Genomic DNA, 19,196 nt, shown 5'->3' with positions numbered 1-19,196 from the left:
TACTGATCATACCTCCTACATTCATATCTAAATCATTAATGTACACTACAAACAGCAAGGGACCCAGCACCGATCCCTGCGGTACACCACTGGACACAGGCTTCTAGTCACAGAAACAACCTTCAACCATCACCCTCTGCCTTCTGCCACTAAGCCAATTTTGGATCCAATGTGCCAAATTGCCCTGGATCCCATGGGCTCTGATCTTCTTGACCAGTCTCCCATGCGAGACTTTGTCAAAAGCCTTACTGAAGTCCATGTCGACTACATCAACTGCAGTACCCTCATCCACACACCTAGTCACCGCTTCGAAAAATTCAATCAAATTGGTTAGACATGAGTTGTGTTCAGTCCAAGGAAGTTCTCCATTGGGTCCTCTTTTGCTGTTGAGTTTTCTGACTGATTTGAGGCATTGGCCATCGGATTGACTCTCTGCGTTCTCCTCCTCCAGGACCTGAAGACTGTCGGCCGGGAGAGACTGCGCTTCCTCGATGCCATCGAGAAGGTGAGTGGGCTCTGGGCTAAGCGGGCAATGACTTCGTTGGGAATCCAAAATGGCTACCCTCCAGTTGTGGGGGCCCTTGGCCTACCAGGGCAGGCTTCTGCGCGCAGATCTCCCAGCGGCTTCTCTCTGTGTGACAGGCCTCATTGAGCGAGGCAGGAAAGTGAAGGCTTATCTCTGTTTTGGTTCCTTACCTAGAGGATGTGCAATGAAGGTTCACTAGATTTATTCCTGGGATGAGAGGGCTGTCCTATGATGAGAGATTGTGTCGATTGGGCCTGGACACACTCTCTGGAGTTTAGAAGAATGAGGTGATCTCATTGAAACGCATAAAATTCTTAGAGGGCTTGACCGGGTAGATGCAGGGAAGCTGTTTCCCCTGGCTGGAGAATCGAGAACTAGGGGGCATAGTCTCAGGATAAGGGGTTGGCCATTTAGAACTGATGAGAAATTTCTTCACTCGGAGGGTTTTGAATCTTTGGAATTCTCTGCCCCAGAGGGCTGTGAATGCTGAGTCTTTGAGTATATTCAAGGCTGAGATCGATAGATTTTTGGACTCATTGGGAATCGAGGGATGTGGGGATGGGGCGGGAAGGTGGAGTTGAGGTCGATGATCAGCCATGATCTTATTGAATGGCGGAGCAGGCTCGATGGGGGCCGTATTGGCTGCTCCTGCCCTAACTTCTGTGAAAGGCCTCACTGGGAGAGGCTGGGGGCAGGGGTGGGGGGGGAGAGAGAGAAGGCTTCTCCCTGTTACAGGCCTCACTGAAGAGGAGGCTTCTCCTTGTGACAGGCCTCACTGAAGAGGTGGCTTCTCCTTGTGACAGGCCTCACTGAAGAGGAGGCCTCTCCCTGTGACAGGCCTCACTGGGGGGAGGGGGGAAAGGGAGGGCGATGAGGAGGCTCTGCTCGGTTACAGGCTTTGAGATGCAGCTGGGAAGGCTAGGCTTTGGGTGGGGGGGGGGGGGGGGTGGGGGTGGCGCCTTTCTGTATTATGGCACTGAGTTGGAGTGAGGGAGATGTCACCTGGGCTGGAGCACTTCAGCTATGAAGAGAGACTGGACAGGCTGGGGTTGTTTTCCTTGGAGCAGAGAAGGCTGAGGGGGGACCTGATTGAGGTGTATAAAATTATGAGGGGCATAGATAGTGTAGATAGAAAGGAACTTTTCCCCTTAGTAGAGGGGTCAATAACCAGGGGGCATAGTTTCAAGGTAAGGGGCAGGAGGTTTAGAGGGGATTTGAGGAAAAACTTTTTCACCCAGAGGGTGGTTGGAATCTGGAACTCACTGCCTGAAAGGGTGGTAGAGGCAGGAACCCTCACAACATTCAAGAAGCATTTAGATGAGCACTTGAAACGTCATTGCATACAAGGCTATGGACCAAGTGCTGGAAAATGGGATTAGAATAGACAAGGCTTGATGGCCGGCGCGGACACGATGGGCCGAAGGGCCTCTTTCGGTGCTGTATAAATCTATGACTCCAAGGGGGTTGGGGGAGATGTTGTGTGGGTGGCGGTTCAAGTTAGCTTCGTCCGAAGGAGACCCTTGATGAGGGAAACGATTTGCCAGTTCTCCAGAGGCCCCGCTGAACCCGCTACAAGCCGGGCCTCTTGGTGCCAACTGCAACAATTTGTATTTATACAGCGCCTTTAACATAGTAAAACGTCCCACGGCGCTGCACAGGCGCATGATAGAACACCACGCCACACAAGGAGAGATTAGGGCAGGTGACCAAAAACTTGGACAAAGAGGTAGGTTTTCAGGAGCGTCTTAAAGGAGGCGAAAGAGAGCCGGAGAGGTTTCGGCAGGGAAATCCAGAGCTCAGGACCCAGACAGCTGAAGGCACGGCCGCCAATGGTGGAGCGATTAAAGTCGGGGATCCTCAAGAGGGCAGAATTGGAGGAGCGCAGAGATCTCAGAGGCTTACAGAGATAGGGAGAGGGGCGATGTCATAGAGGGATTTAGAAACATAGAAAAATAGGAGCAGGAGTAGGCCATTCAGCCCTTCGAGCCTGCTCCACCATTCAATATGATCATGGCTGATCCTCTATCTCAATACCATATTCCCACTCTCTCCCCATACCCCTTGATGCCTTTTGTGTCTAGAAATCTATCTATCTCCTTCCTAAATATATTCAGTGACTTGGCCTCCACAGCCTTCTGTGGTAGAGAATTCCACAGGTTCACCACCCTCTGAGTGAAGAAATTTCTCCTCATTTCAGTCCTAAATGTCCTACCCCGTATCCTGAGACTGTGACCCCTCGTTCTAGACCCCCCAGACGGTGGAAACATCCTCCCTGCATCCAGTCCTGTCTAGCCCTGTCAGAATTTTATAGAAACATAGAAGATAGGAGTAGGCCATTCGGCCCTTCGAGCCTGCTCCGCCATTCAATGAGCTCATGGCTGATCTATACGCTTCAATGAGATCCCCTCTCATTCTTCTAAACTCTAGTGAATACAGGCCTAGTCGACCCAATCTCTCCTCATACGACAGCCCTGCCATCCCAGGAACCAGTCTGGTGAACCTTTGCTGCACTCTCTCCATGGCAAGTATATCCTTTCTTAGGTAAGGAGACCAAAACTGCACACAGTACTCCAGGTGTGGTCTCACCAAGGTCCTGTATAACTGTAGTCGGACTTCTTTACTCCTGTACGCAAATCCTCAAATGTGAATACAAGGATGAGAGTTCTAAAATGGAGGTGTTGCGGGACCGGGAGTCAATGTAGGTCAGCGAGCACAGGGGTGATGGGTGGACGGGACTGACTGCGAGTTAGGGATACGGGCAGTGAACTTTTGGATGAGATGAAATTTATGGAAGGTGGGGAGGCTGTCCAGGAGAAATTTGGAATAGTCAAGTCTGGAGGTGACGACGACATGGATGAGGGTTTCGGCAACAGTGAGGTCAAGACCATTGCCTCCTGCATGAAGGTCATAATGTATTTTTATTTAGATCACAATTCTCCAACAGAGCGCTGGGGCCATGGTGTTGCCTGGAGCTTTGAGGACTCATGATGGTTGATTTACACGGGAGGGGGCCTGGCTAACGGGGGTTGGGGGGGCGGGGGGTGTTGGTGGTGCTGGTTGGTGAGAGGCCGGATCCATTCTCCCCTCTGAGTCAGAAGATCATGGGATCGAGCCCCACACACTTCAGAGACTCGAGCACCCATAATCCAGGCTGACACACCCACGGTTGCCAGTACTGAGGGAGCGCCGCACTGTCGGAGGGGCAGTACTGAGGGTGCACCGCACTGTCGGAGAGGCAGTACTGAGGGAGCGCCGCACTGTCGGAGGGGCAGTACTGAGGGAGCGCCGCACTGTCGGAGGGGCAGTACTGAGGGAGCGCTGCACTGTCGGAGGGGCAGTACTGAGGGAGCGCCGCACTGTCGGAGGGGCAGTACTGAGGGAGCGCTGCACTGTCGGAGGGGCAGTACTGAGGGAGCGCCGCACTGTCGGAGGGGCAGTACTGAGGGAGCGCCGCACTGTCGGAGGGGCAGTACTGAGGGAGCGCTGCACTGTCGGAGGGGCAGTACTGAGGGAGCGTCGCACTGTCGGAGGTGCCATCTTATGGGTGAGACGTTAAACCGAGGCGAGGCCCCATCTGCCCTCTTGGGGGGTGGGGGGGGAGGGTCATAAAATCCCTCGACACTATTGGAGGAAGAGCAGGGCAGTGCTCCCTGAGGCCAATATTTCTCCCTCAACCCACATCACTAAAAACACAGATTATCTGGTCGTTATCTCAGTGCTGTGTATGGGAGCTTGCTGCGTGTAAATTGGCTGCCCAATTTCCTACATTACAACAGCGACTACACTGCAAAAAAAAAAAAAAAGTACTACATTGGCTTTGCGAAGTCCTGAGGTTGTGACGTTCTTTGCCTTACGCTATCTGGCCTCTGCAAGCTTGTCTACCTCGTTTGGATGTCCTCCCCGCCGAGGTTCGCTTCAGACATCAGGTAATTGTTGTCTTTCTCCCCCTCCCTGTTCCTCTTCCATTTGACCCCAACAGATGTACATGGTGCTCCTGGAAGTGGAGGAGCTGGAGCAGAGGCTTCCAGTCATTGGAGAGGACGAGCAAACCAGCTTCCGGGAGAAACGGGAAAGCAAAGTCAACTGGCTTTACGAGAGTCTGAAGGTCACCAAAAGAAAGAGAGACAAAGAGTGAGTGGACTTCAAACCAAGGGAAGCGGGTGTCAGTGTGTTAGATACACTGTCCTTTCCCCATCTGGGACCGGGTGTCACAGTGCGTTAGATACACTGTCCTTTCCCCCTCTGGGACCTATTCACAATATATATTAATGATCTGGACGAGGGAACTAGATGTAATATCTCCAAGTTTGCAGACGACACAAAGCTGGGTGGGCGTGTATGCTGTGAGGAGGATGCCGAGTAACTCCAGTATGATTTGGACAGGTTGGGTGATTGGGCAGAAGCATGGCAGGTGCAATATAATGTGGATAAATGTGAGGTTATCCACTTTGGTGTCAAAAACAGGAAGGCAGATTATTATCTGAATGGCAATAGATTGGGAGAAGGGGAAGTGCAACGAGACCTGGGCATCCTTGTGCACCAGTCGCTGAAGGTAAGCATGCAGGTGCAGCAGGCGGTTAAGAAGGCAAATGGTATGTAGGCCTTCGTAGCGAGAGGGTTTGAGTACAGGAACAAGGATGTCTTGCTGCAGTTGTACAGGGCCTTGGTGAGCCCGCACCTTGAGTACTGTGCGCAGTTTTGGTCGCCTTATCTGAGGAAGGATGTTCTTGCCATGGAAGGAGTGCAACGAAGATTCACCAGGCTGATACCTGGGATGGCAGGAATGACGTATGAGGAGAGATTGGGTCGATTGGGCTTGTACTCGCTGGAGTTTAGAAGAATGAGTGGGGATCTCATTGAAACTTATAAAATTCTAACAGGACTAGACAGACTAGATGCTGGAAGGATGTTCCTGATGGTCGGGGGAGTCCAGAACCAGGGGTCACAGTCTAAGGATAAGGGGTAAGCCATTTAGGACTGAAATGAGGAGGAGTTTCTTCACCCAGAGAGTGGTGAACCTGTGGAATTCTCTACCACAGAAGGCAGTAGAGGCCAATTCATTAAATATATTCAAGAAGGAGTTAGATATATTTCTTAAGGCTAAAGGGATCAAGGGATATGGGGAGAAGGCAGGGACAGGGTACTGAGTTTGGATGATCAGCCATGATCTCATTGAATGGCGGAGCAGGCTCGAGGGGCCGAATGGCCTACTCCTGCTCCTATCTTCTATGTTTCTATGTGTCACAGTGCATTAGATACTCTGTCCTTTCCCCCTCTGGGACTGGGTGTCACAGTGCGTTAGATACACTGTCCTTTCTCCTCTGGGACCGGGTGTCACAGTGTGTTAGATACACTGTCCTTTCACCCTCTGGGACTGGGTGTCACAGTGCGTTAGATACACTGTCCTTTCCCCCATTGGGACCGGGTGTCAGTGTGTTAGATACACTGTCCTTTCCCCCATTGGGACCGGGTGTCACAGTGTGTTAGATACACTGTCCTTTCACCCTCTGGGACTGGGTGTCACAGTGCGTTAGATACACTGTCCTTTCCCCCATTGGGACCGGGTGTCAGTGTGTTAGATACACTGTCCTTTCCCCCATTGGGACCGGGTGTCACAGTGCGTTAGATACACTGTCCTTTCCCCCTCTGGGACCGGGTGTCACAGTGCGTTAGATACACTGTCCTTACCTCCCCTGGGACCGGGTGTCACAGTGTGTTAGATACACAGTCCTTTCCCCCTCTGGGACCGGGTGTCACAGTGTGTTAGATACACTGTCCTTTCCCCCATTGGGACCAGGTGTCACAGTGTGTTAGATACACTGTCCTTTCCCCTCTGGGACCGGGTGTCACAGTGCGTTAGATACACTGTCCTTACCTCCCCTGGGACCGGGTGTCACAGTGTGTTAGATACACAGTCCTTTCCCCCTCTGGGACCGGGTGTCACAGTGTGTTAGATACACTGTCCTTTCCCCCATTGGGACCAGGTGTCACAGTGTGTTAGATACACTGTCCTTTCCCCTCTGGGACCGGGTGTCACAGTGCGTTAGATACACTGTCCTTACCTCCCCTGGGACCGGGTGTCACAGTGTGTTAGATACACAGTCCTTTCCCCCTCTGGGACCGGGTGTCACAGTGTGTTAGATACACTGTCCTTTCCCCCATTGGGACCAGGTGTCACAGTGCGTTAGATACACAGTCCTTTCCCCCTCTGGGACCGGGTGTCACAGTGTGTTAGATACACTGTCCTTTCCCCCATTGGGACCAGGTGTCACAGTGTGTTAGATACACTGTCCTTACCTCCCCTGGGACCGGGTGTCACACTGTGTTAGATACACTGTCCTTACCTCCCCTGGGACTGGGTGTCACAGTGCGTTAGATACACTGTCCTTACCTCCCCTGGGACCGGGTGTCACAGTGCGTTAGATACACTGTCCTATCCCCCTCTGGGACCAGGTGTCCCAGTGTGTTAGATACACAGTCCATTCCCCCTCTGGGACTGGGTGTCACAGTGCGTTAGATACACTGTCCTTTCCCCCTCTGGGACCAGGTGTCCCAGTGTGTTAGATACACTGTCCTTTCCCCCTCTGGGACCGGGTGTCACAGTGTGTTAGATACACAGTCCATTCCCCCTCTGGGACTGGGTGTCACAGTGCGTTAGATACACTGTCCTTTCCCCCTCTGGGACCGGGTGTCACAGTGTGTTAGATACACTGTCCTTTCCCCCTCTGGGACCGGGTGTCACAGTGTGTTAGATACACAGTCCATTCCCCCTCTGGGACTGGGTGTCACAGTGCGTTAGATACACTGTCCTATCCCCCTCTGGGACCAGGTGTCCCAGTGTGTTAGATACACAGTCCATTCCCCCTCTGGGACCGGGTGTCACAGTGCGTTAGATACACTGTCCTTTCCCCCTCTGGTATCTCGCCAAACCAGCCAGGTATCCTCAACACTGGAGTTGGTCCAAATCTGGCTTCGTGTTTGGGAAGAACTCGGTGACGAAGGAATGACTAACCATTGGACGATGAGTAGGTGGAGATTCCCCTCTCTGTTGTGAGGGATGGAGCAGGGGTGGTTGAGTATAGATCCAATCTCTTGAGTGCTTCCGATCTGGCTGCAGCGTGAACGTGTGAGGAGTGCGTTTGATCTTCATCTGAAGACCCTGTTGCTTTGTCCTTCCCTCCAGAGCGTCTGACTTCTCGCAGATCCTCAGTGTCCGCAAGGGGAAGAAGCTGGTGTCTCGACTGCTCCCCATTCTCCCACACTGCAACGGGCTGGAGGTGGCCCTGGCTATCGCTGGACACTTGCCCTGCTTGGTGCAGATGGACGTGGAGGAGGTGAGTGAGAGAAATAAAGACTTGCATTTCTATAGCGCCTGTCATGTCTTCAGGACGTCCCAACGCGCTTTACAGCCAGTTAAGTACTTTTGAAGTGTAGTCACCGTTGTAATGTAGGGAATGCGGCAGCCAGTTTGCGCACAGCAAGATCCCACAAACAGCAATGTGATAATGGCCAGATAATCTGTTTTTTGTGATGTTGGTTGAGGGATAACTGGGCGAACTCCCCGGCTCCTCTTCGAAATAGTGGCCATGGAATCTTTTACACCCACCTGAGAGAGCAGACGGGGCCTCTGTTTAACGTCTCAACCGAAAGACGGCACCTCCGACAGTGCAGCACTCCCTCAGCACTGCACTGGGGTGTTGGCCTAGATTTTTGTGCTCGATCCTCTCGAGTGGGGCTTGAACCTTCTGACTTGGAGGTGAGAATGGCACTCACTGTGCCACGGCTGACACACAAGGGTTTTTGAGGTTATCTCGATGCGCCCGGTCTTAAAGGACTGATTTAAATTTCTTCCCTGAGACATGCCAAGTGGCTTAAGGGAAGGGGGAAGATCATTGATGAGCAAATAGCTCATCCATCTTGATCTTAACCCCACCCTCCACACCGCCTGCCCCCCCCCCCCCCCCGGTCTCCCACCATCATCCGGGTCTTTCGATTGCCTTTCGTCCGCACTGCTCAATTTTACACCGAGCCCTCGCCCTCCCTCCTTTCCGCAGCCACGCACACAGCAGGAAAGACCCAGGCTCCATCCCCGGCCTGTGCTGAGTTTGCTGATCTCACCCAGTCTGGGACCGAGCCTCCCCAACGCGCACACAGACAGACACACGCAGACAAGTTTAGATTGCTTTGTCCTGGATGGTGTCAAGATTCTAGAGCGTGCATTGGTTTTGGAGAGCGTTGAGTTTGGTGCAAGTCAGAGAGCATTAGATTTATTGACCTGTGGGTTCGAGCCCCATAATCCAGGTCGACACTCCGCGGGGCCAGTCCTGAGGGAGCACTGCACTGTCGAAGGGGCAGTACTGAGGGAGCGCTGCACTGTCGGAGGGGCAGTACTGAGGGAGCGCTGCACTGTCGAAGGGGCAGTGCTGAGGGAGCGCTGCACTGTCGGAGGGGCAGTACTGAGGGAGCGCTGCACTGTCGAAGGGGCAGTGCTGAGGGAGCGCTGCACTGTCGGAGGGGCAGTACTGAGGGAGGGAGCGCCGCACTGTCGGAGGGGCAGTACTGAGGGAGCGCCGCACTGTCGGAGGGGCAGTACTGAGGGAGCGCCGCACTGTCGGAGGGGCAGTACTGAGGGAGTGCTGCAGTCGGAGGGGCAATACTGAGGTAGCACTGCACTGGGAGTGGCAGTACTGAGGGAGCCCTCTGCTGCACTGTCGGAGGGGCAGTACGGAGGGAGCGCTGCAGTCGGAGGTGAAGTACTGAGGGAGCGCCGCACTGTCGGAGGGGCGATACTGAGGGAGGGGCAGTATTGAGGGAGATCCATACAGTCGGAGGGGCGGTACTGAGGGAGATCTGCACTATCGAAGGGTCAGTACTATCTATCTATCCCACTCTACCTTCTGTCCATCTATCTCCCTCTACCTTCTGTCTATCTCTCCAGCTATTGCTCTCTACCTTCTGTCTATCTCTAACTTCTGTCTGTCTTGCTGTCTATCTGCCTCTACCTTCTGTCTATCTCTAACTTCTGTCTGTCTCGCTATCTATCTGCCTCTACCTTCTGTCTATCTCTCTAGCTATCGCTCTCTATCTCTGTCTATCTCTCTCCTGCTCCTATCTTCTATGTTTAACCCTTGACTCCCCTGTAACTCAAATATCTGTCAATCTCCGCCTTGAATATATTCAATGACTCCGCCTCCACAGCTCTCTGGGGCAGAGAATTCCACAGATTTACGACCCTCAGAGAAGAAATTCCTCCTCATCTCCGTCTTAAATGGGCGGCCCCTTATTCTGAGACTGTGCCCCCTCGTTCTAGATTCCCCCACGAGGGGAAACATCCTCTCAGCATCTACCCTGTCGAGCCCCCTCAGAATCTTATGTTTCAATAAGATCACCTCTCATTCTTCTAAACTCCAATAAGTATAGGCCCAGCCTGCTCAATGAATGAGGTGATCTTATTGAAACATATAAGATACTGAAGGGGCTCGACAGGGTAGATGCAGAGAGGATGTTTCCCCTCGTGGGGAAATGTAGAACTCGGGGGCACAGTCTCAGATTAAAGGGTCGCCCTTTCAGAACTCAGATGAGGAGGAATTTCTTCTCCTGAGGGATGTAAATCTGTGGAATTCTCTGCCCCAGAGAGCTGTGGAGGCTGGGTCATTAAATACAGTTAAGGTGGAGATAGACAGACTTTTGCAAGATAAGGGAGTGAAGGGTTATGGGGAGCGGGCAGGCAAGTGGCTTTGAGCCCAAGATCAGCCATGATCTTATTGAATGGCGGAGCAGGCTCGAGGGGCCAAGTGGCCTACTCCTGTCCTATTTCTTATTTTATGTTCTTTCCTCATAAGACAACCCCTTCAGGAATCAATCAAAATGGCGGCTACGTGCCTGTCAAACGGTGCGCGATCGCGCCGAGGGGCTCCGGAGATTGGAGGTGTGACGAGGGACTGTCCAAATCTCCCAACTGTGCCTGGGCGAGGGTTCGAAGTTTGTCCGTGCAGGTCTGCCCGTAGCAGGGGGGGGGTGTCAGATCCTTGTGTAACCATCAACTCTTTCATTTATCTTTTTTATTTTCTCTCTCTCTCACTCCCCAGGCCCTACCAGTGCTGTTCGACCCGTTGACTATAATAGTTGGTGGCCTGACCTTTACGGAGATGATTGAGGTCCTGCAGGAGATGACCAGCCAGGAGCCGGGCTCCGAGAGCCCACTGCAGGCTGTCTTCCAGAACAAGGTAAGCCAGACTCGAGGCCGAGGGCCTTTCTCCATGGGGACCAACCCATTCCTTTATTACTCTTGTCAGCTCCTCTTGTAATAAAGGATTTGAGTATAAGAGGAAACATAGAAGATAGGAGCAGGAGTAGGCCATTTGGCCCCTCAAGCCTGTTCTGTCATTTAATGAGATCATGGCTGATCATCCAAATTCAGTACCCTGTCCCTGCCTTCTCCCCATATCCATTGATCCCTTTAGCCTTAAGAAATATATCTAACTCCTTGAATATATTTAATGAATTGGCCTCAACTGTCTTCCGTGGTAGAGAATTCCACAGGTTCACCACTCTCTGGGTGAAGAAATTCCTCCTCATCTCAGTCCTAAATGGCCTACCCCTTATCCTTAGACTGTGACCCCTGGTTCTGGACTCCCCCGCCACTGGGAACATCCTTTCTGCATCTAATCTGTTTAGTCCTGTTAGAATGTTATAAGTTTCAATGAGATCCCCTCTCATTCTTCTAAACTCTAGCGAATATAAGCCCAATCGACCCAATCTCCCCTCATACGTCATTCCTGCCATCCCAGGTATCAGTCTGGTGAATCTTCGCTGCACTCCCTCCATGGCAAGAACATCCTTCCTCAGATAAGGCGACCAAAACTGCACACAATACTCAAGGTGTGGTCTCACCAAGGCCCTGTACAACTGCAGCAAGACATCCTTGTTCCTGTACTCGAAACCTCTCGCAATGAAGGCCAACATACCATTTGCTGCCTTAACCGCCTGCTGCACCTGCATGCTTACCTTCAGCGACTGGTGCACAAGGGCACCCAGGTCTCGTTGCACTTCCCCTTCTCCCAATCTATTGCCAATCAGATAAAAAGCTGCGTTCCTGGTTTTTGCCACCAAAGTCGATTATCTCGCATTTATCCACGTTATACTGCATCTGCCATGCTTCTGCCCAGTCACCCAACCTGTCCAAATCATACTGGAGTTTCTCGGCATTTTGGAGTTGGGTATAAGGGTAAAGAAGTCTTACAGCAATTATATAGGGCTTTGGTGAGACCACACCTGGAGTATTGTGTACAGTTTTGGTCTCTTTCCCTAAGGAAGGATTTACTTGCCATAGAGGGAGTGCATTGAAGGTTCACAGACTGGTTCCTGGGATGGGGGAATTGTCCTATGAGGAGAGATTGAGTAGACTAGGCCTAAATCCCCCAGAGTTTAGAAGAATGAGAGGTGATCTCACTGAAACATACAAAATTCTTACATGGCTTGACAGGGTAGATGCAGGGAGGATGTTTCCCCTGGCTGGGGAGTCTAGAACCAGGGGTCACAGTCTCAGAATAAGGGGTCGGCCATTTAGGACTGAGATGAGGAGCACTTTCATCAGAGGGAGGTGAATCTTTGGAATTCTCTACCCCAGAGGGCTGTGGAGGCTCAGTCGTTGAGTATATTCAAGACAGAGGTCGATAGATTTTTGAATATTAAGGGAATCAAGGGATATGGCGATAGTGCAGGAAAGCGGAGATGAGTTAGAAGATCAGCCATGATCTGATTGAATGGCGGAGCAGGCTCGAGGGGCCAAATGGCCGACTCCTGCTCCTATTTCTTATGTTCTCTTATTCCTGGCTTGTCCCTGCATCATCGCTTCGAGCTTGGCCTGGGCATTGTCCTTAGATAGGGGCTGTTTAAATTGGGGTGAGGTGGGCTGTCTTCACAGAGCCAGTTAATCTCCCGTTTCAGTCGAAATTCGGTGAAGGCCCAATGTTAAGAGTAGGGGCAAGAGTGAGGGGGAGGTGTCCCGTGGGTTGGAGGGATGCGAGGGGACAAGAAACACTAGCGGTGTGTGACAGGGCGGCTGGGTTCAAAGTGTTCAATGTCTGACTGTATGATGGCTCCAGTAACTTTTTTTTTGTTTATTTTTCTCCCCCCCCCCCCCCCCACCCCGTGTGTGTGTCTTTTTCCCATTCCCCTCTCAGTTCAGCATTTCCTTCTTGTACGCACTCCTGAGCCACGGGGAGCGGCTCCTGTCCCTCAACAGTCCGATGGAGCCCTGCATCGGGGACTTTGAGAAGTGGTGAGTGTGCGGTGGTCAGGGAGGGGGGGAGGCGGGGGTAAAAGCAGAGGTGGAAGCAGATGCCTGTGGGAGTAGGCCCAAGGCTGGCTGAGATGATTTGAAACTCATCACAATTGTTCTAGCAAGTCCTCAGGATGCCCCAGAGCGCTTCACAGCACATGAAAAGTGTGGTCACTGGTAATGTGGGAAACGCAGCAGCCAATTTGCGCACAGCAAGCTCCCACAAACAGCAATATGATGATGACCAGATCATCTTGTGTTTTTGTGATATTGGTTGAGGGATAAATATTGTCCCCCGGCGCCACTCCCTCGGCACCGCCCCCTCCGACAGCACGCCTCCGACAGCACGACGCCCCCCCGCCGCCGCCCCCTCCGATAGCGCGCCGCTCCCCCGGCGTCGGCCTGGTTTATGGAGCTCAAGCCTCAGTAGTGTGTGGGGTTTGAACCCACGACCTTCTGACTCCGAGGCGCGAGTGAAGCAAGTCTCCACCAGGTTCGGAAGACTGTACGGGGTGGGGGGGCGTGGTTAAAGGGTGAAGTAGTCCCCTTTAAGTGTGTGGAATCTTGGTGAGATTGTCGACAGGCTGCACTACTAACCCTGACCACCAGTGGGCGCTCTTGCACTGGAGGCCGCTCCAGTGGCTCCTTGCTGACCTCAGTGGTCATGAGTAGTACTGCAGCCTGGAGAAAACCTCTGAAATGGTCCCAAAAGTCCATTCAGTAACTGAAGAAGAAAATGTTGTCTTCTCCTTTTATGTGGGTTTGCACAGTGGGGTAGGTGGGACTGAGCCCCGACACAGGCTCCATTCCCCTGGCCTAGTGGTGAGTTTGCTGATCTCGCCCGGTGTGGGACTGAGCCCAGGGGTTTGACGTTGGGCAGGGTCTCGATACCTTGAAGACCGGAGTGCCAGTTGGCAGAAAGTCCTGACTCCTTAACTGCTGAGCCTGCATCTTGGGCATCGGCCTTTCACACCCCGGGCACCGTGGTCTTGCCAACTCTGCAAGGCGTCTTCGTCCTGCGAGAGTTGGACTGAGGCCAACCCAGTTCCGTCGCGTCTCCAATGTGCTAACTCCCAATCTTGCTGCCCTAGGACAGACACCATCTTCCTGGTCGCTAAGGAGCTCTCGCAGGTGCCCAAGTCTTCCGTGGCAGAGCCTCTCCACCTTCCCAGCAACCTCCTCTCCCTCTTCTGCCGCTACGTTGACAAGCAAACAGTGCACAAACTGGAGGACAAGATGGAGTACGTATTGCTTTTCTATCTTTTCAGGGGCCCAATTGTTGGGCTCTCTATGCTGGGGGATAGACAGGGTGTTTCCTATACTGTCCTAGATACAGAGTAAAACTCCCTCTGCACTGTCCCATCAAACACTCCCAGGGCAGGAACAGCACGGGTTAGATACAGAGTAAAGCTCCCTCTACACTGTCCCATCAAACATTCCCAGGGCGCTTCACAGGAGTGTTATCAGATTAAAAAATTTGCACCGAGCCACATAAGTGGGACATTAGGACAGATGACCAAAAGCTGGTCAGAGGTAGATTTCCAGGAGTATCTTAAAGGGGGAGAGAGAAAGAGGTAGAGCGGTTTAGGGAGGGAATTCCAGAGCATAGGGCCCAGGCAGCTGAAGGCACGGCCACAAATGGTGGAGCGATTAAAATCGGGGATGGGCAAGAGGCCAGAATTGGAGGAGCGCAGAGATATTGGTGGGGGTTGTGGGGTTAGAGAAGGTTAGAGAGATAGGGAGGGGCGAGGCCATGGAGGGATTTGGAAAATTGATGCATTGCTGGACCGGGAGCCAATGTAGGTCGGCGAGCACAGGGGTGATGGGTGAACGGGACTTGGTGCAAGTTAGGCTACGGGCAGCAGCGGTTTTGGATGAGCTTGAGTTTAGAGGGTGTGTAAGGTGGGAGGCCAGCCAGCAGAGCATTTGAATAGTCAGGTCTAGAAGTAACAAAAGCATGTGTGATGGTTTCACCAGCAGATGAGCTGAGGCAGGGGTGGAGAAGGGCGATGTTATAGAGGTGGGGATGGGTGGTCCCTAGTGATGGAGTGGATATGGAGTCACGTGCTCAGCTCGGGCTCAAATAGGACGTTGAAGTCACGAACAATCTGGTTCAGTCTCGGACAGTGGCCAGGGAGGGGGAGGCTGGAGTCACCGGCTGGGGAACAGAGTTTGTGACGTGCTCCGAAGACAATGGCTTTGGTCTTCCCAATGTTTAACTGATTGTTGAGGGAGGACTTTGTACAGCTTGATTGATTGGATTAGGCCCCAGCTGCAGTGTTGTGTCCCATTCTGGGCACCGCACTTTAGGAAGGATGTCAAGGCATTGGAGAGGGTGCAGCGGAGATTTACCAGAATGGTACCAGGGATGAGGGACTTCAGTTATGTGGAGAGACTGGAGAAGCTGCAGTTGTTCTCCTTGGAGCAGAGAAGGTTAAGGGGAGATTGACCAGAATGGTACCAGGGATGAGGGACATCAGTTATGTGGAGAGACTGGAGAAGCTGGCATTGTTCTCCTTAGAGCAGAGAAAGTTAAGGGTGTGATTGACCAGAATGGTACCAGGGATGAGGGACTTCAGTTATGTGGAGAGACTGGAGAAGCTGCAGTTGTTCTCCTTAGAGCAGGGAAGGTTAAGAGGAAATTTAATAGAGGTGTTCAAAATCATGATTGGTTTTGATTGAGTAGTCAGGGAGAAACTGCTTCTAGTGGCAGAAGGGTCAGTAACCAATTATTTAAGATATCTGGCAAAATAGCCAGAGGGGAGATGAGAATTGTTTTTTATGCAGCGAGTTGTTGTGATCTGGAACGCATGGCCTGAAAGGGCAGTGGAAGCTGATTCAGTAGTAACTTTCAAAAGGGGAATTCGATAAATACTTGAAGGGGAAAATATGTGCAGGGCTGTGTGGAAAGGGCAGGTCATTGGGACTGATTGGAGAGCTCTTTCAAAGAGCCGGCACAGGCACGATGGGCCGAATGGCGGCCTCCTGTGCTGTATCATTCCATGATTCTTGCGCAGATCTCCAAGGGAGCTTGTTTGATTCATGTCTAAACTATTTTCATCGTCTCCCTCCCCAGGTCTTGCGGCTCTGGTCTGTGTCCAGCCATTCCTTCGTAAGCAGTCGCCCCAACTCTTTTTTTTTCCCCCCGTGGGATGAAGATACGTCGAGCGTGACCCCCCTTTTTAATTTGAGCTCCTCACCAGGATTGCGACTTTGAAGGCCAGCAGGGAGGAGGAGAGCGGAGGGTTTGAGACGGTGGCCTCTGTCTCCCAGCTTGTCCTGATCTGGGTGTGTGCCACACACGCACATCTGTGTCAATAGACGACCGCTTGAAGGAAGTCTCGGGCACTAGTTTTTTTCTTTTCATCGCCTTTCTGTAATCCACTTAACAAATTTGTACAGCACTTGTTAAAAATAAAATCTCATCAACATCACTGATGTGTCTGTGTCTCTCTCTCTCTCTCTCTCTCTCTCTCCTGCTCCCCCTCTTTTTGGAGGGGATGGGAAGGGTTAGTTGGCCACAACCGTTCCTTCATTGGCTGTTCCTCTGTTGCTGTGAGGCAAAACTTCTTCAACCAGTTTCTTTTTTCATTCAACAAGTGTTTACTGCCGTTGGGTGTCAGACATGCAGTGTGATAACTGGAGAAAGAAAGGACTGTCTGTGTGCCCCTGTGTCTGTGTGCGTCTCTCTGTCTGTCTGGCTGGCGCTGTGTCTGGCTCTCGCTCTCGGTTGTTTCTCTGGCTCTCGGTCTGTGTCTGGCTCTCGCTCTCGGTTGTTTCTCTGGCTCTCGGTCTGTGTCTGGCTCTCGTTCTCGGTTGTTTCTCTGGCTCTTGGTCTGTGTCTCGCTCTCGTTCTCCATCTGGTGTGATAAAAGTCAACATTCCATTAGCCTTTCTGATCACAGTTTGTCGCTGTGCTCGAGCTTTAGTTGATTTGTGTAACTTGGAGACCTGAAAATCTCTGCTTCCCCCCACAGTTGAGAGTTGCTCATTTAGAAAGTACTCTGATTCATCTTCCTTGGGCGCCTCTCTCTCGCTCTCTTTACTCTCTCTCCTTTGCAAAGGCTCCTTTGATCAAGTGCAGTTTGGATTGCTAATCGGCATTTCCTGTGGCTGTTTTGTCTCGGCCTGTGCTGGTACATATCGCCCCGCGGTGTCAGGACCACATGGGATGTCTCCTCCCTGTCACGTCCCTTCCAGCCGTTTGAAATCCCGCTCGGAATGTCGCGGAGCGCTGAGAGTTTTGGTCGGGGTATGTTAGGGGTCAGGCTGCGGCCTGTTACTTCGACAGCTCACAGACAGTCACATGAGGCCAACGGGGCCAGCGCCTGATGGCTCCCACTCCCCATCACCAGCAGGGACAGAGAGAGGTTCGTTTTGCTGCTCAAACTGCTGCCTTATTGCCACTCCCGGGGCAGGGACAGCACAGGTTAGATACAGAGTAAAGCTCCCTCTACACTGTCCCATCAAACACTCCCAGGGCAGGTACAGCACGGGTTAGATACAGAGTAAAGCTCCCTCTACACTGTCCCATCAAACACTCCCGGGGCAGGGACAGCACAGGTTAGATACAGAGTAAAGCTCCCTCTACACTGTCCCATCAAACTCTCCCAGGGCAGGTACAGCACGGGTTAGATACAGAGTAAAGCTCCCTCTACACTTTCCAATGAAACACTCCCAGGGCAAGTACAGCACGGGTTAGATACAGAGTAAAGCTCCCTCTACACTGTCCCATCAAACACTCCCGGGGCAGGTACTGCACGTGTTAGATAAAGTGCGGCGCTCCCTCAGTACGGCCCCTCCGACAGTGCAGCACTCCCTCAGCACTGCCCCCCCGACAGTTCGGCGCTCCCTCAGCACTGCCCCCCCGACAGTTCGGCGCTCCCTCAGCACTGCCCCTCCGACAGTGCGGCGCTCCCTCAGTACTGCCCCTCCGACAGTGCAGCGCTCCCTCAGTACTGCTCCTCCGACAGTTCGGCGCTCCCTCAGCGCTGCCACTCCGACAGTTCGGCGTTCCCTCAGCACTGCCCCTCCGACAGTGCAGCACTCCCGCAGTACTGTTCCTCCGACAGTGCGGCGCTCCCTCAGTACTGCCCCTCCGACAGTGCAGCGCTCCCTCAGTGCTGCCCCTCCGACAGTGCGGCGCTCCCTCAGTACTGCCCCTCCGACAGTGCAGCGCTCCCTCAGTACTGCCCTCCCGACAGTTCGGCGCTCCCTCAGTGCTGCCCCTCCGACAGTGCGGCGCTCCCTCAGTACTGCCCCTCCGACAGTGCAGCGCTCCCTCAGTACTGCTCCTCCGACAGTTCGGCGCTCCCTCAGCGCTGCCACTCCGACAGTTCGGCGTTCCCTCAGCACTGCCCCTCCGACAGTGCAGCACTCCCGCAGTACTGTTCCTCCGACAGTGCGGCGCTCCCTCAGTACTGCCCCTCCGACAGTGCAGCGCTCCCTCAGTGCTGCACCAGGAGTGTTGGCCTAGACTTTTGTGCTCAAGTCCCTGAAGACTCCGCAAATTTCAGATTCAGTGGCGAGAATGCTAACCCAAGCCGTGGTTAACACAATGTCTGCTTGCTGTTTGCAAAGTACGATCCCACCAGAGGTGAGCTTGAGTGGATTCCAAAGGAGTACCTCATCTTAAATTTTGTAGCCAGCTCTCTGGAATGGGTACTGAGGGAGCACTGCACCATCGGAGGGGCAGTACTGAGGGAGCGCTGCACCGTCGGAGAGTCAGTACTGAGGGAACGCTGCACCGTCGGAGAGTCAGTACTGAGGGAACGCTGCACCGTCGGAGGGACAGTACTGAAGGAGCGCTGCACTGTCGCAGGGGCAGTACTGAGGGAACGCTGCACCGTCGGAGAGTCAGTACTGAGGGAACGCTGCACCATCGGAGGGACAGTACTGAAGGAGCGCTGCACTGTCGCAGGGGCAGTACGGAGGGAGTGCTGCACTGTCGCAGGGGCAGTACTGAGGGAGTGCTGCATGGTCAGAGGGGCAGTACTAAGGGAGCGCTGCATGGTCAGAGGGGCAGTACTGAGGGAGCGCTTTGGGATGGCTTGAGATTGTGAAAGGTGCTATAGAAATGTAAGTACCTTTTTTCCATCAGACGGGGAGTCTGAGGATTGCGAAGATTTGAGGCCTAATAGAAGCATCACTGTTCCCCTTGAGCTTCTGCCTCCACCTCCCTGTCCAGTAAATCCAGCTTGGGCCCCCTTACAAAAATAGACTAATCTAAGTAGCTCTCGGTATATATTTGTTCCTTTCTCCAACTTCCGAGTTGACTCAGTTGTTGTCATTTTCCATCTCTCTCTCTCTGCAGAAAGATCGGCCCAAATTCCTCACTGCTTCCCTGCAGCATTTGCAGTCTGTGCAACTTCGAAGTCTGGCTTCCAC

At 52.8% G+C, this 19,196-nt stretch overlaps 1 protein-coding gene across 1 annotated transcript in view; it reads left to right on the top strand.

Moving 5' to 3' along the window:
• The window catches only part of patl2 (PAT1 homolog 2), a 136,840-nt gene extending 120,597 nt beyond the window's left edge, over positions 1-16,243 (top strand). Inside the window, exons 11-17 of the mRNA XM_085974611.1 lie at positions 452-505; positions 4,506-4,657; positions 7,710-7,860; positions 10,615-10,752; positions 12,712-12,809; positions 13,901-14,050; positions 15,886-16,243. Coding sequence (XP_085830737.1) covers positions 452-505; positions 4,506-4,657; positions 7,710-7,860; positions 10,615-10,752; positions 12,712-12,809; positions 13,901-14,050; positions 15,886-15,925 — 783 coding nt within the window. The 3' untranslated portion in view covers positions 15,926-16,243. The remainder of the gene's footprint in view (positions 1-451; positions 506-4,505; positions 4,658-7,709; positions 7,861-10,614; positions 10,753-12,711; positions 12,810-13,900; positions 14,051-15,885) is intronic.
• Positions 16,244-19,196: the final 2,953 nt, after the last annotated feature.

Source organism: Somniosus microcephalus, unplaced genomic scaffold (genome assembly GCF_052327205.1).
Source record: "Somniosus microcephalus isolate GS21.2 unplaced genomic scaffold, FLI_Smic_1.0 unresolved_chr1, whole genome shotgun sequence".
In the NCBI taxonomy this organism is placed as follows: Eukaryota; Metazoa; Chordata; class Chondrichthyes; order Squaliformes; family Somniosidae; genus Somniosus; species Somniosus microcephalus.
Note: the sequence above shows the minus strand (reverse complement) of the source record. Positions and strands in the feature narration are given on the sequence as shown.